Genomic DNA, 13,722 nt, shown 5'->3' with positions numbered 1-13,722 from the left:
CGCTGGGAGAGTCTCTGCCAGCCCAGAGATGGCGGGAACCTGTCCTAAGTCACACAGCAAGACAGGGGAGGTACCTTTTCCCTCATTGAGGCTCTTGAGGAAAGGCTTGAGCTTCTTCTCATACAGGATGGCACCCTCTGTGTGTCGCTGCCGCAGGGTCACCCATGTCTGCTCCAGCCGGGAAATCTGGGGAGACCAGACTGTGAGAGGCCAGCGAGGGAAGGGGCCTACAGTGGCTGCTGGCCACAGGCCACCCCGCTGAGTGGACAACCAGATGTGGGATAATAATCACTATTATGGCCACTAATCATGTACCAGGGACAATGCTGACTGCCTTTCATGTCTCCTGTGAAGCCCTCACAAAAACCCATTTTATAGATGAGGAAACTAAGGCTCAGAGAGGGGAAGGACTTGCCAGAGGTTATTCTGAACATAAGTGGCGGAGCTGGGAGCTGAACCCGGGGCACTGCCTCTGGGACCCTGTCGTCCCTATTTATTAGGCATTGGAGAGGCAGCGTAAGGCTCAGCTGAGACATGGTTCCAGTCCTAATTCTTTCAGCCTCTTATGGTGTGACCTTAGGCAAGGACTGCTCTGTCTCAGTTACTCCATTTGTAGAATGGGGACCATAAAAGCACCTACCTCATGAGATTGTTTTGAGAAATTAGTGCTGGTACTTAGTGTAGCACCTAGCACAGTAAGTGCTCACTAAATGACAGCCATTTTTTTCTTATTCTCTAAACTCATATAACGCTCCTCATTCATTTTACAAGTGGGGAAACTGAGGCCCAGAGAAGGGGAAAAACTTGATGTTGGTCAGCAGTTGGACAACTCAGTTCTCCCAGTTACTCTCACCAGCGCTGCCTAGAAACTCTCAAAGCTCTTCCTTCGTGTTGCTCAGCCAGCCCAGAGGAACGCACCCCAGGGCTGTTCCAGGCCGTCTACTGCGGGCCCGGCTCTGTGCGGGCCCCCTAGTACCTGGGCCATGTCCAGGGCACCCATGACAGCGGCGAAGCTGAACATGTTGCCCATCGTCCCCCGCAGCTCGGCCGCCAGCTGGATTGTCTTGTGCAGCAGCGCCGCCCGCTCCTCGGCGGAGCCCGTGCAGCCCAGGATGTCCACGGCCAGCATGATGGACATGGTGTGGAACCTGTCGGAGCGGCCAGGTGAGGGTGGGCGGGGCCGACCACTGTGTCGGGGCAGGGGAGGGGCCCGCCGCCGCATGTGGCTGAGTTGAGAGGGGCGGGGCGGGGGCAGAACCACAGCAGGAGCTTCCGAAGAGGCAGTGAGATCTCGGGGCGCGGCCAGAGTGATGGAAAGCAAGGCCACGGGCTTTTGATTGGTCAGTACGAGTCAGGGGAGGGGCCAGAACGCAGGGCGGGGCTTGCGATTGATAGTGGAATCACCCGCAGAGCAGTTTTAAGAATGAGATGATGGGCGGGGCCTCGAGCTGATGGGCGGGGCCGCGGCTGATGGACAAGGGATGATTGGTCAAGGGGATGAAACAGGAAGGCGAATGCAGAGATATACTCAGACTTTGGGAAACCAAGATTGCTTAGCGCGCATATCATCCAGAGGTTGCGATTGGCCCGTGCAACGGGAGGCGTGGCCAGCAGCCCTGGGAGCCAGGCTGAGAGACTGTGATTGGCCCACCGGCCACGGCGAAGGGCGGGAGGCAGCCGGGTTCCCCGGGAGCCCCTGTGCGCCCGTGCGCCCCTTACCTTTCCAGCAGGTCTAGTCGCAGCTGTCGGCCGTGGGGGAGGGTGAGCAGCTCCATGCCCCAGCGGACTCCCATTAGGGTCTGCATCTCCTTGGTAACGCCCAGTATCCTAGCAACCTGCAAAGATACCCGGAGGGCTGATTAATTTCCTGCCAGGGCTGGCCCGAACCATCTGGGAGTCAGAGAGCTTTATCTAAGGTGGTAACCTGGTTGGAAGGCGGGTTCGAATCCCAGCTCCACCGCTAACCCTCTGACATGGAGCAAGCGATTCTACCTTCCTGAGCAAGACTCAGTTTCTCCATCTGCGAAATGGGGGATAAATGGGGAAATGCCCAGAGGTGTCTGGCATGTTAAATATTCAGTTAAGTTCAAAGACGAGGACACCCCTATTCCAGAGGGAACACCTGAGGCTCAGGGAGGGAATGGACTTGCCTAAGGTCACATAGTGGGCCTAGAACCCGGGTTCCTCCTTTCTCGCCCTGTACTCTTCATGGAGCAACATCTCTGCCTCGTCTCTTTTCTTGCTTCCTCAGTTCTGAGAGCAGTGTAACCAGGGAATCAGTTCCTCCCAAACTGCAAAGGGAGAAACTGAGCCACAGAGACAACTGGAATCCCTTGATGGTCAAAGACTCATACAAAGCAAAGGCCCAGGCATTGACAATGTAAGGGCCAAGGTAATACTTTTTTGCTTTTTTGTCCACTAGGGGGTGGTGAGGAGTTGGGCCTTTTCTATTCCTTGGACCAGCCGCTGACTTTTTTTTTTTTTTTTTTTTTTGAGACAGAGTCTCACTCTCTTGCCTGGGGCGAGTGCCATGGCATCAGTCTAGCTCCCAGCAACCTCAAACTCCTGGGCTCAAGCGATCCTCCTGCCTCAGCCTCCTGGGTAGCTGGGACTACAGGCAGGCGCCACCATGCCTGGCTAATTTTTTCTATTTTTAGTTGTTTGGCCAATTTCTTTCTATATTTTTAGTAGAGACAGGGTCTCACTCTTGCTCAGGCTGGTCTCGAACTCCTGAGCTCAAACGATCTGCCCGCCTCAGCTTCCCAGAGTGCTAGGATTACAGGCGTGAGCCACCGTGCCTGGCCTAGTTGACCAGGCTCATTCTGGGACGCTCAGGAAGTGCCCTCCAGCGCCTCCGGGAGCCAGACACCATGTTTCAGGTCTGCCCGGTTCTAGTGCCAAGCTGACATTTAAAGGAAACAGGAATTTCCTTTAAATATCTTGTTCTTTGCCTTTTAAGAAGAGAAAATGAGAGGCAAAATGACCAGGGCGGAGTCTGAGCAGGTAAAGGACAGCTGTGAAGCCAGAATCCAGCCCCCTCGCTACACCTGGGGACTCTGGGAGCCAGCCTCTCGAAGACCGCTGTCCCAAAGCCAAAGGACAGAGGTGCTGCTCCCACCACAGGGTGCACCCAGCACCTACCAGGCAGTCAACCTTGGTGACATGCCGGGCCAGCGTCCGGGCATCCACCTCCGTCAGCAGCTCCTTGACCTTGCGCAGAAGGCCCACCTCCAGTGGCCGGTTATCCTTGGGGATCAGTAGTGACTGGAAGGTGGCCGGGTTGAAGGAAGAGGTGGCTTCCACAATGGGGACGGTGAAGGTCTTGCCCCAGTCCCCCTCAGGGGCCCCATTTTCTGACAGTTCCTTTAGCTTCTCCCCATAGCTCTTGGCCTGCCGGCTGGAGGCCTCAGCTGCTGCCCACTCTCGGCTGCCATGGACGGGAGGCTGGAGCTGGCAGTAGTGGCCAGAGTCTGGGTCACTGTAGCTGCTTAGCGATGGTGATGGGGAGGCCTTGCAGAGGGTGTGGGAGGGGCTTGCATGAGGGCCCTTGTCCAACTCCCCAGGGGGCTTTGGGGCACTTCCAGGACACAGCTGGGGCTCACTGGAGCGGCGGGTGACAGGGGAGGCAGGCAGTGCTGTGGCAGAGGGGGCTGCAGGGGTGGCGTGGACACGAGTTACTGCAGAGAGGTAGAGAGAAAGGACTAGTTATCGCAGCTCCCACCAAAGTGAGGTTTCCCCACCCATCCACAAAGAACAGCCTCCCTCCTCCCTACAGGGGTGACAGCTCCACTTCCCTGCGTGGGTGGAGGCCAGACCTGGAAGACTCTGGCAAACTGACCAGCCCATGGCGATGCTCTGAAACAACTGGGCCCCAGGAGTTTCTGTGGCCCTACCCTGAGGCTGCCGCGGCCTTGGGCCGCTGCTGAACTATTAAATACTGGAGAAGATTTTGGTGATCCAGGGAAGCTAAGCACTCGCTGGAGTTCACTGTGCCACGCAGAATCATTTCTCCATGAATTGGTACTTGTTGGGTACACCTTGTGTGCCCGGAGCTGGACGTGCTGGAGATATACTGGCTGCAGCAGTAAAACCATCGCCAAAAATCAGAGGTGATAATTATTGACCCTTAGCACTGGCAAGATCCTTCTTTGTACAATAGTCCATTTAACTCTCTCAACATCCTGTGAAGTATTTTTATGGTCTTCATTATACAGATGAGAAAACTGAGGCTCAGAGGGGTAAGCTGACTTGCCCAAGGTCGCCCAGCCAGCAGGGGATAGGGCTGGGATTTAAGTCCTGACTTCTGGGCTGCTTTACTATGCCACGGTGCTCCAAAATTGTCCAATACCTCATCTCTAGCAAGTAATTTTAACTTTTACACTCAGGGGTGCTGTTTTGAAGGCAAGTTTGTCGTTATGACAAAGTTGGCGGCTCTGTACTTAGGGAAGGATTTGTGACGACCCACACAGACAGCAACTCTTCGATAGAGAAAGTGCTTCCCAGACAGAGGTTCCTCCTGCCCCCACCTCCCCACCGGGACACTTCGCCTGCCACGTGGACAATTCTGACTGTTGAAAACATTCTTTTCTTTTTTTTTTTTTTTTTTGCAGAAATGAACTCCTGGCATTTTTCTATGAGAGAAACTTTCTTTGTATTTATAAGAAAGCACGTGCTCTGTACTTTCCTCTCAAGTTTGCTGTGAACCTAAACCTGCTCTAAAAAATAAAGACTATTAAGAAAACCAAAGAGCGGGGCCAGGCGCGGTGGCTCACGCCTGTAATCCTAGCACTCTGGGAGGCCAAGGCGGGCGGATTGTTTGAGCTCAGGAGTTCGAGACCAGCCTGAGCAAGAGCGAGACCCCATCTCTACTAAAAATAGAAAGAAATTAATCGGCCAACTAAAAACATATAGAAAAAATTAGCCGGGCATGGTGGTGCATGCCTGTAATTCCAGCTACTCGGGAGGCTGAGGCAGTAGGATCACTTGAGCCCAGGAGTTTGAGGTTGCTGTGAGTTAGGCTGACGCCACAGCACTCACTCTAGCTTGGGCAAAAGAGCAAGGTGTAACTAGTCTGGTTTGAGCCAGCCGTTTGGAACCAGGGATACACTAAGTCGCCTGAGGCTCAGCCAGTGCAGGGCCCAGCGCAGCACCCTACGACAGGTGGGAGCTTGACCAGTCAAGCGAGGACACTGTCATACGAGTGTCCTTCACAGCATCTGACCCTGGTCCCAACACAGTGCGTCTCCAGCAGGCTTCGTCCCTTCTGGAGAGCATGCTGGGAACCACTCCATGCATGTGCCTGGCCCCTCCTAGGGGCTCGGTAAGTTGTGTTGAGTGAACAGGCCACGGATTTATCTTGTGTGTTAACATCACCAGTTGTGCTAGCGGGTTTTCAGTGTCAGTTCTTGCAGGCATTGCTCTCAGAAGAGGCTGTGCCTCAGAAAGGAGGCAGGAGCACACATAACCACCCATCAGCCACGGAAGCTGCAACGACGGATCCCCCCACCTGCCCTACCCGTGTGGCTGGCCGTACCAGTGCTATAGGCGGGGGAGCTGGGGCTCTCGGAGATGGGCGACATGGGCGAGTGCAGGTCTGGGATCTGGTCCATGCTGAGGGCGCAGCTGCGGATGGAGTCCCGAGGGTGGGGCAGTGACGTGCTGTGGAGCAGACACCTTAATGGGCCGGGAGCCTGAGGGCAGGGCCTCAGCCCACCTCTGGGACCCCCACGTCTGCCCCGTGAACTCCATTGACAGGTATGAAGACTGAAGCCCAGAGGAGGAAGGGCTGGGCTGGGGTCGCACAGCGAGTCAGGAGCAGGGCTGGGAACCCTGGCCTGCGACTCCCAGCCACACGCTCCACTTCTGCCCACCTGGTTTCCAGCCACATCCCCACACTGCTCTGCTGTCTCCGCCTCCGCCCAGCATTCCCCTTCCACACAGCGTGGACCAGCCTATGAAAAAGAGGCTTGGGGGCACCCGGCCGAGCCAAGCCTTCTCAGGCTCCTCTGCCTCTCTCCTGTCCCCAGGAGGAGGACAGGAATGGGGGTACAGGTCAGAACCCCACTACCCCACAAGGTGCCTTTGCAGAAATTAGTCAATTGTACCCACTCTCTGGGCACACACAGCCCCTCACTAGTGCCCTCAGCTTGATAAGCAGAGGACAGGATTGATTTTAGCTCCCCACTGCCCCCAGGCCAGAAGCCCTTGTGCAGTCCACAACCTGCACAACTGTCCCCCTCCTTGGGAACCTTTCCCCCAGCTTCGAGAACTGTCTGAGGAGAGGGGGGCTAGCAGGAAGTGTGGGGATCTTCAGGGTGCTAGGCCTGCCATCCTGGCCCCTCCTCACTGTTCCCAGACGATGCTCAGGATGTCTTAGGCACACACTGCCTGCGGATCCTGGCACCATTATATTCACTGGTTCCAAACCACAGGCCAGGTAGCTGCTGCCCACAGGGTAAATCCATCCATCAATTCCTTGGCTAGCAGCACTCAACCCAGGCCCAGGGAGATGAGGCCACGAGAGCCTATCCAAGTGCTGGTGGCACAGGACAGCAGATCTCTTTGCAAACAGCCAGAAATTAGGGGCACAGACTTCGGAGTCCACAGATCTGGGTTTGAATCTTGATCCTACCACTCTCTAGCAAGCAGCTTCCCTTCTCTAAGCCTATGTCCATCTATAAAGTGGGGGTCTGAGCAGGCCCCACCCCCCAGGGGGACGTGGGAACTGACGGGACTGGGCACAGAGCACAGCAGGACTTCAGGAACAATCAGCTGCTGCAGCTTTTCCTGGGATCTGGGGCCTGGCCTTACTCAGCCTAGAGGCAGCCAGGTGTCATTAAAATGCCACTGTGCTGAGGCTTCCATGCTGCAAGGCCCTGTGCTCTGATGCCGGCCAGCTGGGCGGGGTGGAGAGGGGCTGGACCGGGCCCCTCTCTGGTTCAGGATAACATTCAGGGCTCCCGCTGAGCTAGAGAGCGCTGCCGGAGTGAGGGCCCTTGTGGGTAGGAACATGGAGAGGAGGAGTGACAGGGTCAAGGGCACACAGCCAGCAAGTGACAGAGCTGGGACTGCAACCTGGGTCTGCCTCCCTGCAAACCCTGTGTTCCAGACAACCACACAGTACAGCCTGACCTTCCTCCTGTTCCTCCCTACACGCGGAGGCTACAGGAGAGTGATTCCACTCCGGGTCGGTGTGGCTGAGCCTCCCCTTTCTCGCCACACCCTTGTTACCAACATCCCCATTTAACAAGGGAGGGCCTGGCTGACCTGGTGGAGCAGCCGTCACTGCGGGTAACCTTGTCGGCAGTGAGCCCGTCCGTCATGGTGACACTGCGCCGCTTCATGTGGCTGCCCTTGGGGCCCGAGGGGCTGGCGGGGCTGGCAGCCTTGCCACTGCCCTGGCCCAGGCCGTAGCTGGCCTCGAGGTAGCGCAGCGGGAAGGTGCGGTTGACAGGGCAGTAGATGATGGCGCCACTCTGCTCCGACACAGCCTTGCGGCTGCCCACGTGGTAGCGCACGAGGGCGGGCACGTGGTCGAAGCTCTCCTGCTCAAACAGGTACTGGATGTGGGTGTAGCTCTCCCCGGCCTTCACCACCACCTTGTTGATCTTGAAGTGCAAGGCCTGGTTGCGCCAGCGGCACGTGAGCACATAGTCACCCAGGCTGGTGAGCGAGTCCCGGATGAGGAAGTCGCCGTTGCGTTGTACCAAGGTCTCCGAGACCTGCAGGAGGCATGGTTAGGCTGGAGAAGGCCAGACGCAGGGTCTGGGGGACACAGCAACCCAGGATTGGGGGGACACCAAGGTCAGGCCAGGTATAGAGGACCCAGTGAATGGAGACATCTGACATCTGAAGCTCGAGCGCAGGGACACAATGACCCAGGTTCAGAGGGGACACCTCATCCAGAGGCCCTGTGTCTGGGGCACAGAGGTCCAGGAACGGGAGAACGTATCCTGGAATGGAAGTCGCAGAGACCCAGGGTCTGGAGGAGCAGGGGCTGCTGCGATCTGAGGCCCCGGTTTCAGAGTCACCCCTTCTCAGGGTTCCTGTCGGGCCGAGCCAATCCCCAGTCCTCACTCCTCGCACTACCCAGTGCTCTGGCGTGTCTCTGAGCCTTCGCACCCTCAAGCTGCTTTCCTGGCCTGGAACGCCCTTCCCGCCTGGTGAACTCCTATTCATCTCACAAAGGCTTCCCTCCTCAGTGCCCCTTCCTCAGGGCTCGCCCATGTTCCTGCCGAGTGCTCCATTTTTGCACTTCTCCTACTAGGCTCTGTCTACTCGCCTGTCAGCCACCACCCTCCCCTTGGCCATCAGCCCTCAAGGGAAGCCACCACCTCTTCCATCTCTGCGACCTTGGTGCCCAGCATAGGTCCCAACAAAGACTGCTTGGCAAAGATTTACAGTGTGAATGAAAGAAGAGACAGGTGATCTATCAGCCCAAGTATGTGGCTTGTAAAGTCACCTCAGCCCAAAAACTCAACTTTGCCAGAACTGAGTAACCCAAAGATTGATACTCACTAACCAAACACACAAGAGACTGATGTATAGACCAGTAACAATAACAGTGATAATAATAACAACAAAGACCAACATTTATTGAGCTCACTGGTGTCAGCCATCATGTTAAGTACTTTATCAGCATTATTTCATTTAATTTTCACAACAACCCTTTGAGGTAGGTACTATTATTAGCCTCCATTTTACAGATTAGGCAGCTGAGGCTCAGAGAGGTGAAGCAACTTGTTCAAGGTCCCACAGTAAACAAATGGCAGAGCTAGACCTCATTCCAGTTCACTCTGATCGAACCTGCCAAGCCATAGTTCAGAGCCTCTCTGGTAGCTGGGGTCAGGGCTGGGGCTGGCTGAGGTGGTGGGCAGAAGGGTCCAGGGTTGAGATCCCAGCTCAGGGCCCACTCACCTCTCGGGGGATGCGGCCATGGTACCAGGCATGGCTGCGGAGGTCTGTGCTGCTGAGTTTGAGCTCCTCCTCCAACTCCTTGTGCAGTTTCTCTGGTGATGAGTCCAGGATGTACTTCTCCTTGGAGAACTGGGTGGGAGACAGCAGGGTTGGCATCCAACTCGAAGTCCCCTTCCTCCTTCCCTCCCAACCTCACCCTACCCCAGGCGAACTCCTTCTATCCTGGGACTCTAGGAACACTAAGGCACAGGTGCCAGAAAGGTCCTTACCTATGGGTCCCTGTCCCAGGAGGAGTAAAGAAATTTTATTTAATTCCACAAAATAATGCCTACCGCATTCCAGGCCCTGTGCTATGTGCCAGGGGTAGATGTAGTGACACATAAACCAAGCCATGTCCTCAAGCACGCCCCTAGGCTGAGGAGAGGCAACAGCAACGTAAGCATCCGAGCAGACTGCGGTCAGCACCACAGTACTGGACAGCGGCAAAGAGGCTGGTGGCTTTTAGAAGGGAGGAGATTAAGTCTGGGCGAGGTGGAGGGGCCTGGGAAGCCTTCCCGGAGGAGATGGCAATAAGAAAACACCAAACTGATCTTGAAGGTGGGGGACAGAGGATGTCTGCAGGTGAATCTTGGAGGGAAGGAAGGCAGCAGGTACTGCAGGCAACGGCACGAACAAAACCACAGAGCTGATGCACAAGGACACATTTTGGGATGGTGAACCGTACAGTGGAAGGGTAGGAAAGGCACCACGGACATCACTGCAATGCTCCTTGCAAACCCAAGCAATCCTTGCCAGATGGGGAAACCACGGCCCAGCAGGGAAGCTCAAGGTCACGTTCCACCTGCCCAAAGGGGCGATTCCTGGTCTCCTGGCTACTGTGGCTGAGGTTGGAGGCTGACGGATCCCAGGAGCCCTAGGGAAGGGGGAGGGGAGCCCCCCAGTGTCAGGTGCATCCCTACCACAGAGGCCAGCTCAATCCTGGCTGTGCCATGTGAGTTCTCTGGGCCTCAACTTCTCCCTCAGCTGAAGGGGTATGGATGACAGAACCTGCCTCACCTCATTGCAAGGGTGAAAGGAGACAGCACCCCAGAGCACTGCAACTAGCACGCAGGCATCCTCGCCACTGCAAGGATGGGAGACTGTCCTTCCTCTCCCTTGGCCCAGTTCTAGGCCCCAGAGATGGCTGCTCCAAGATAGACTCCAGAGCTGGCCAGAAGGCATAACAGACAACCAGGGTATTCAAGGGCCCAGCTTCATCCCAGGTGAGTCTCTCCCCAGGACCCCCTGTTCCCCAGAGACCAAAGGTCCCCTAGCTCACTCCCTGCCACCTCTGACCTTCTACAGTCTCATCGCCTACTCCTGCAGCTCTGTTCTCCACCCCTCTACTCCCACACTGCCTTGGTTTGCCCCAATCTACACTGCTCCCAGGACATTGTGATTCCCAGCTTCAGAGGTATCTAGAATCTCTGACTCCATTCATTAAATATTGACTAAGCACCCACTGTGGTCTTGTGCTGGGGCTGAGGTCCCAAGGTGACCAGGACAGCTGTCTCTGCCCTGGGGAGCCCATGCTGACAATGACCATCAATTCCAGGTTTTCTTAATGTTCAGAGATGCACAGAGACACCACGCCCCCCCCTGCCACCAGTCAGGGGACAGAGCCAGGGGTCACTTCCCTGAAAAGGCAGAGCTTCTGCTGAGGCCTGAAGAAGGACTGGATGTGCCAGACAGAAGCCTCCGGGCAGCGAGGGCGGGCGGGGAAGAGCTTCTTGGGAGAGAGCCGCAAAGGCAGGGCCCTGCGGGCAGACGCGAGGGCGGGGTGGCGAGAGCACAGGGAGAGGCTTCGAAGAGGCTGTGAGGGCAGGAGCACGTGTGGCAGGTCTGCGAGGCTGCCTTGGGGAGCTGGGGTTTACCCAGAGACCACAGCAGAGCCACCGAAGGGTCTGCGAGTGTTGGAGCAGGTTTGCTGTCCTTGCAGAGAGCGGCCTGGTGATCTCCAGGCAGTGGCAGGGCAGGGTGGGGCATGGGGAGGGAGAGGGTGTTTAGATGTCCACTGACTGGTGTGGGGAAGGGGGCAGAAGGGTCAGCGAGGACTCCAGGCCAAGATCCCGGGAGGACAACGGGACACTCCGAGCGGGCAAGGCTGGGGCAGAGCGGCTTGGCGGTAGGCCCATGAAAATGCCGGCTTTAAGGAGCCTGCAGGGCTCTGGGGACAGATGGTGGGAGTGGGTGGTTTGGGCAGGTGTCAGGGAAAGGTGGGGCCTGGGGATGGGGATTCCGCACAGCCTCTCCTCATGGTAGAAATCGATACCCCAAGGGCCGACGAGGCCCCGCTGGGCTGAGATTTGGGCCTTCTCAGGTACCTGCCCTTCTCCACGATCCCAGCTTCTCTCCCTCTCACTCTGCAGGGCTCACACCAGCCTAGGCCGCCCCCTCATACCGCACCATACCCCGGGCGGAAGAAGGGGACTCACAGGGAAAAGGGAGCCAGTGCCCCAGCCTTCCGACGTCCTACTCCTTGGCAAAAAGCATGCAATTGAGAGACCCCCAGTTCCACGAAAGGAGCCAGAGCGACCTGGGGCAAGAAGGGGAGGAGTCTGTGTGCTGAAGAGCCTGGTCCCAAGACTGCCGCTGTGTGACCTTGAACAAGTCGCTTCCCCTCTCTGGTCCTGGGTAGCCTCATCCCCAAAAGGACACTGGCCCCTATTTCCCAGCCCTAATCAATGGTCAGAGAGTTTGGGGGGACCAACCTGGTCCTCCCACACACCCAAGGGTGAGGACCCCTAGGGTCCTGTGCCCTCCTCCTCACCCTCGGCCTGGGGGTCCCCAGCTCCCAGGAGTTGGGGGGGCTGGGGTGCGAATGCAGCATCCCTGCGCTCGGCGCCCCGCTATTGGCCAGAGATGATCTCACCGCCTCCCGGCCTGCGCGCGCCTGATTGGCCGGCGCGGGGATGCTGCGCTCCGCCGGCGGGGCAGTCATTCAGGCGGGCTGCGAGCGCGTGAGCCCGGGCAGCGCAGAGGTGACGCGCCCGGGGTCTCCCAGGGGACTCGGGAGGCAGCAGCGCGGAGACCCCCGGCCAGGGTCTTAACCCCTTCCCACCAGCCCGCGCCCAGCAACCCCTTCCAGCTCCCTTCGGTATCCCAACCCCGGGCAATGCCATCCCCAGACGATGCTCCGCAGAGAGGCGGGTCCGGGTCCTCCCCTCCACCCCCTTCCGTTTAACCCTTTCACCGCCACGGCGCCGTCCCGCGCTGCCCGGCCAGCCGGGCAGGGAGAGACCCGCGCCCCGGGCATGCCGGAGCCCACCTAGAGGGCAGGAGGGTGGCGGGCGCTCTGGCCCCAACCCTGGCACCGGCGGCGTCCCCCCAGCTTCCTGCGCCTCACTCAGCGCCCCCGGTACAATGGGGAACCAGGGTGCCGGGTCAGCCGCAAGGGCCAGCGTGCTGGCCGGAGGAGCGGCAGGGCGCCCGGGACCCCCTCTCCCGGTGCCCCGCGCCCCGGCGCGGCTCCCTGCTGCGGCGGAGGCAGGCGCGGACCGGCACCCCCGCAGCCCGCAGTCCCAGGAGTAGCCGCTGGACCCTCGCCCCGCGGAGCGCCCCGGCACCCAGAGGTGAGGCCGGGCGACCCCGCCCCCTCCTCAGTCCGCCGGCCCGGCCCGGCCCGCCCCGGCCCGCGCCGCCGGGCTTTGGCTCCCCGGCTCTCGGCCGGGCGGAGCGGCCGGGGGTCCCAGCCCCGCGCGCCTGGCGGGGCCGAGCCGCCCCCTCACCTGCACCTGCACGAAGGAGCCGCGGTAGAAGCAGCAGGCGGCGGCCGACAGGGCGCTCCACAGGCTGCAGCGCTCCGTCATGGTGCGGCCGGCCGGGGCGGCGCGGGGGGCGGCGGCCGCGGGGCAGGGGCGCGGGGACCGACCGGGCTGGGCACCGGCTGCGCGTGCCTCTCGGCGGCGCGATTACCTCATCGCCTGGTCGGGGGAGGAGCGGGGAGGCGGGGCGGGGAGACCCCACCCTCCACCGGCCAGGGGAGGGGAGGGGGCCATTGTTCCTGCCTCCGCCCGCCCCCCGCTCCCAGCCCCTCGCCCCCCGCGCTGCGGTCCCGCGCGCTCGGGCTGCCTGGAGCCGGGGGCGCCGAGCCGAGGGCCCGCCGGGCGGGGGCTTCACGGGGAGTCAGGGCATAGGGTGGGGACCCCCGCGCCGGCCAGGGCGCACTCCTGCCTCCCCTACTTGCCGCACCCCTCCCTGACCGGGAGCGGGCAGAGACTTTAAGTTAAATCGTATCTAAAGCTGGAGAAATCCCTGTATGTGTTTGACCGAATCCTTTGTGGCCCCAGGAAATCTCCCGAGCGCAGGATTTCTCAGCTCTGATTTGCAATCAGAGACTCTGCTAGGAATCTCGGGGTGTGCGGCGGACAAGCTCCGGGGGTGCAGAGAGCCAGTAAGCCCAGTGGTGAGAGAGGCAAACTGGGCTCAACTCGTGGCCTCTCCCCTAACGCTTGGTGGCCCCACTCCCACCAGCCCCTCCTCTGGGAGCCCCGATTTACTCGTGGAAAATGCATCTGGAAAACGCAGCTAATGCCGATGCTGATTTCACAGAACTCTTGTGAGCACTGGCTGGGCTGGTTCACGTAACTTGTCAGGCATAAAGTAAGTGCTCAATAAATGCGTGCTATTTTTCAAGTTTAGTGTCTTAGACCTGGACATTTTGTCCTAGCATCATAGGCTCTTCAATGCCAAGAGCTGATTCTGCAACAATCAGGCTTGGGATCCAAATCCTTCTGACAGGCTGTGTGACCTCAGGCCAAGGAGTCC

At 58.8% G+C, this 13,722-nt stretch overlaps 1 protein-coding gene across 2 annotated transcripts in view; it reads right to left on the bottom strand.

Moving 5' to 3' along the window:
• Window positions 1-13,722, bottom strand: part of SH2D3C (SH2 domain containing 3C) — a 34,713-nt gene that overhangs the window by 2,310 nt on the left and 18,681 nt on the right. For both annotated transcript variants that reach the window (XM_012639820.1, XM_012639821.1), the window contains 7 exons: window positions 8,917-9,045; window positions 7,267-7,721; window positions 5,534-5,658; window positions 3,142-3,677; window positions 1,720-1,835; window positions 977-1,148; window positions 75-186 (listed from right to left, as the gene is read on the bottom strand). In XM_012639820.1, the coding sequence (XP_012495274.1) occupies window positions 75-186; window positions 977-1,148; window positions 1,720-1,835; window positions 3,142-3,677; window positions 5,534-5,658; window positions 7,267-7,721; window positions 8,917-9,045 (1,645 nt within the window). The remainder of the gene's footprint in view (window positions 1-74; window positions 187-976; window positions 1,149-1,719; window positions 1,836-3,141; window positions 3,678-5,533; window positions 5,659-7,266; window positions 7,722-8,916; window positions 9,046-13,722) is intronic.

The sequence above is a fragment of the Propithecus coquereli genome, unplaced genomic scaffold (assembly GCF_000956105.1).
Source record: "Propithecus coquereli isolate 6110/MARCELLA unplaced genomic scaffold, Pcoq_1.0 Scaffold142, whole genome shotgun sequence".
Lineage (NCBI taxonomy): Eukaryota > Metazoa > Chordata > Mammalia > Primates > Indriidae > Propithecus > Propithecus coquereli.
Note: the sequence above shows the minus strand (reverse complement) of the source record. Positions and strands in the feature narration are given on the sequence as shown.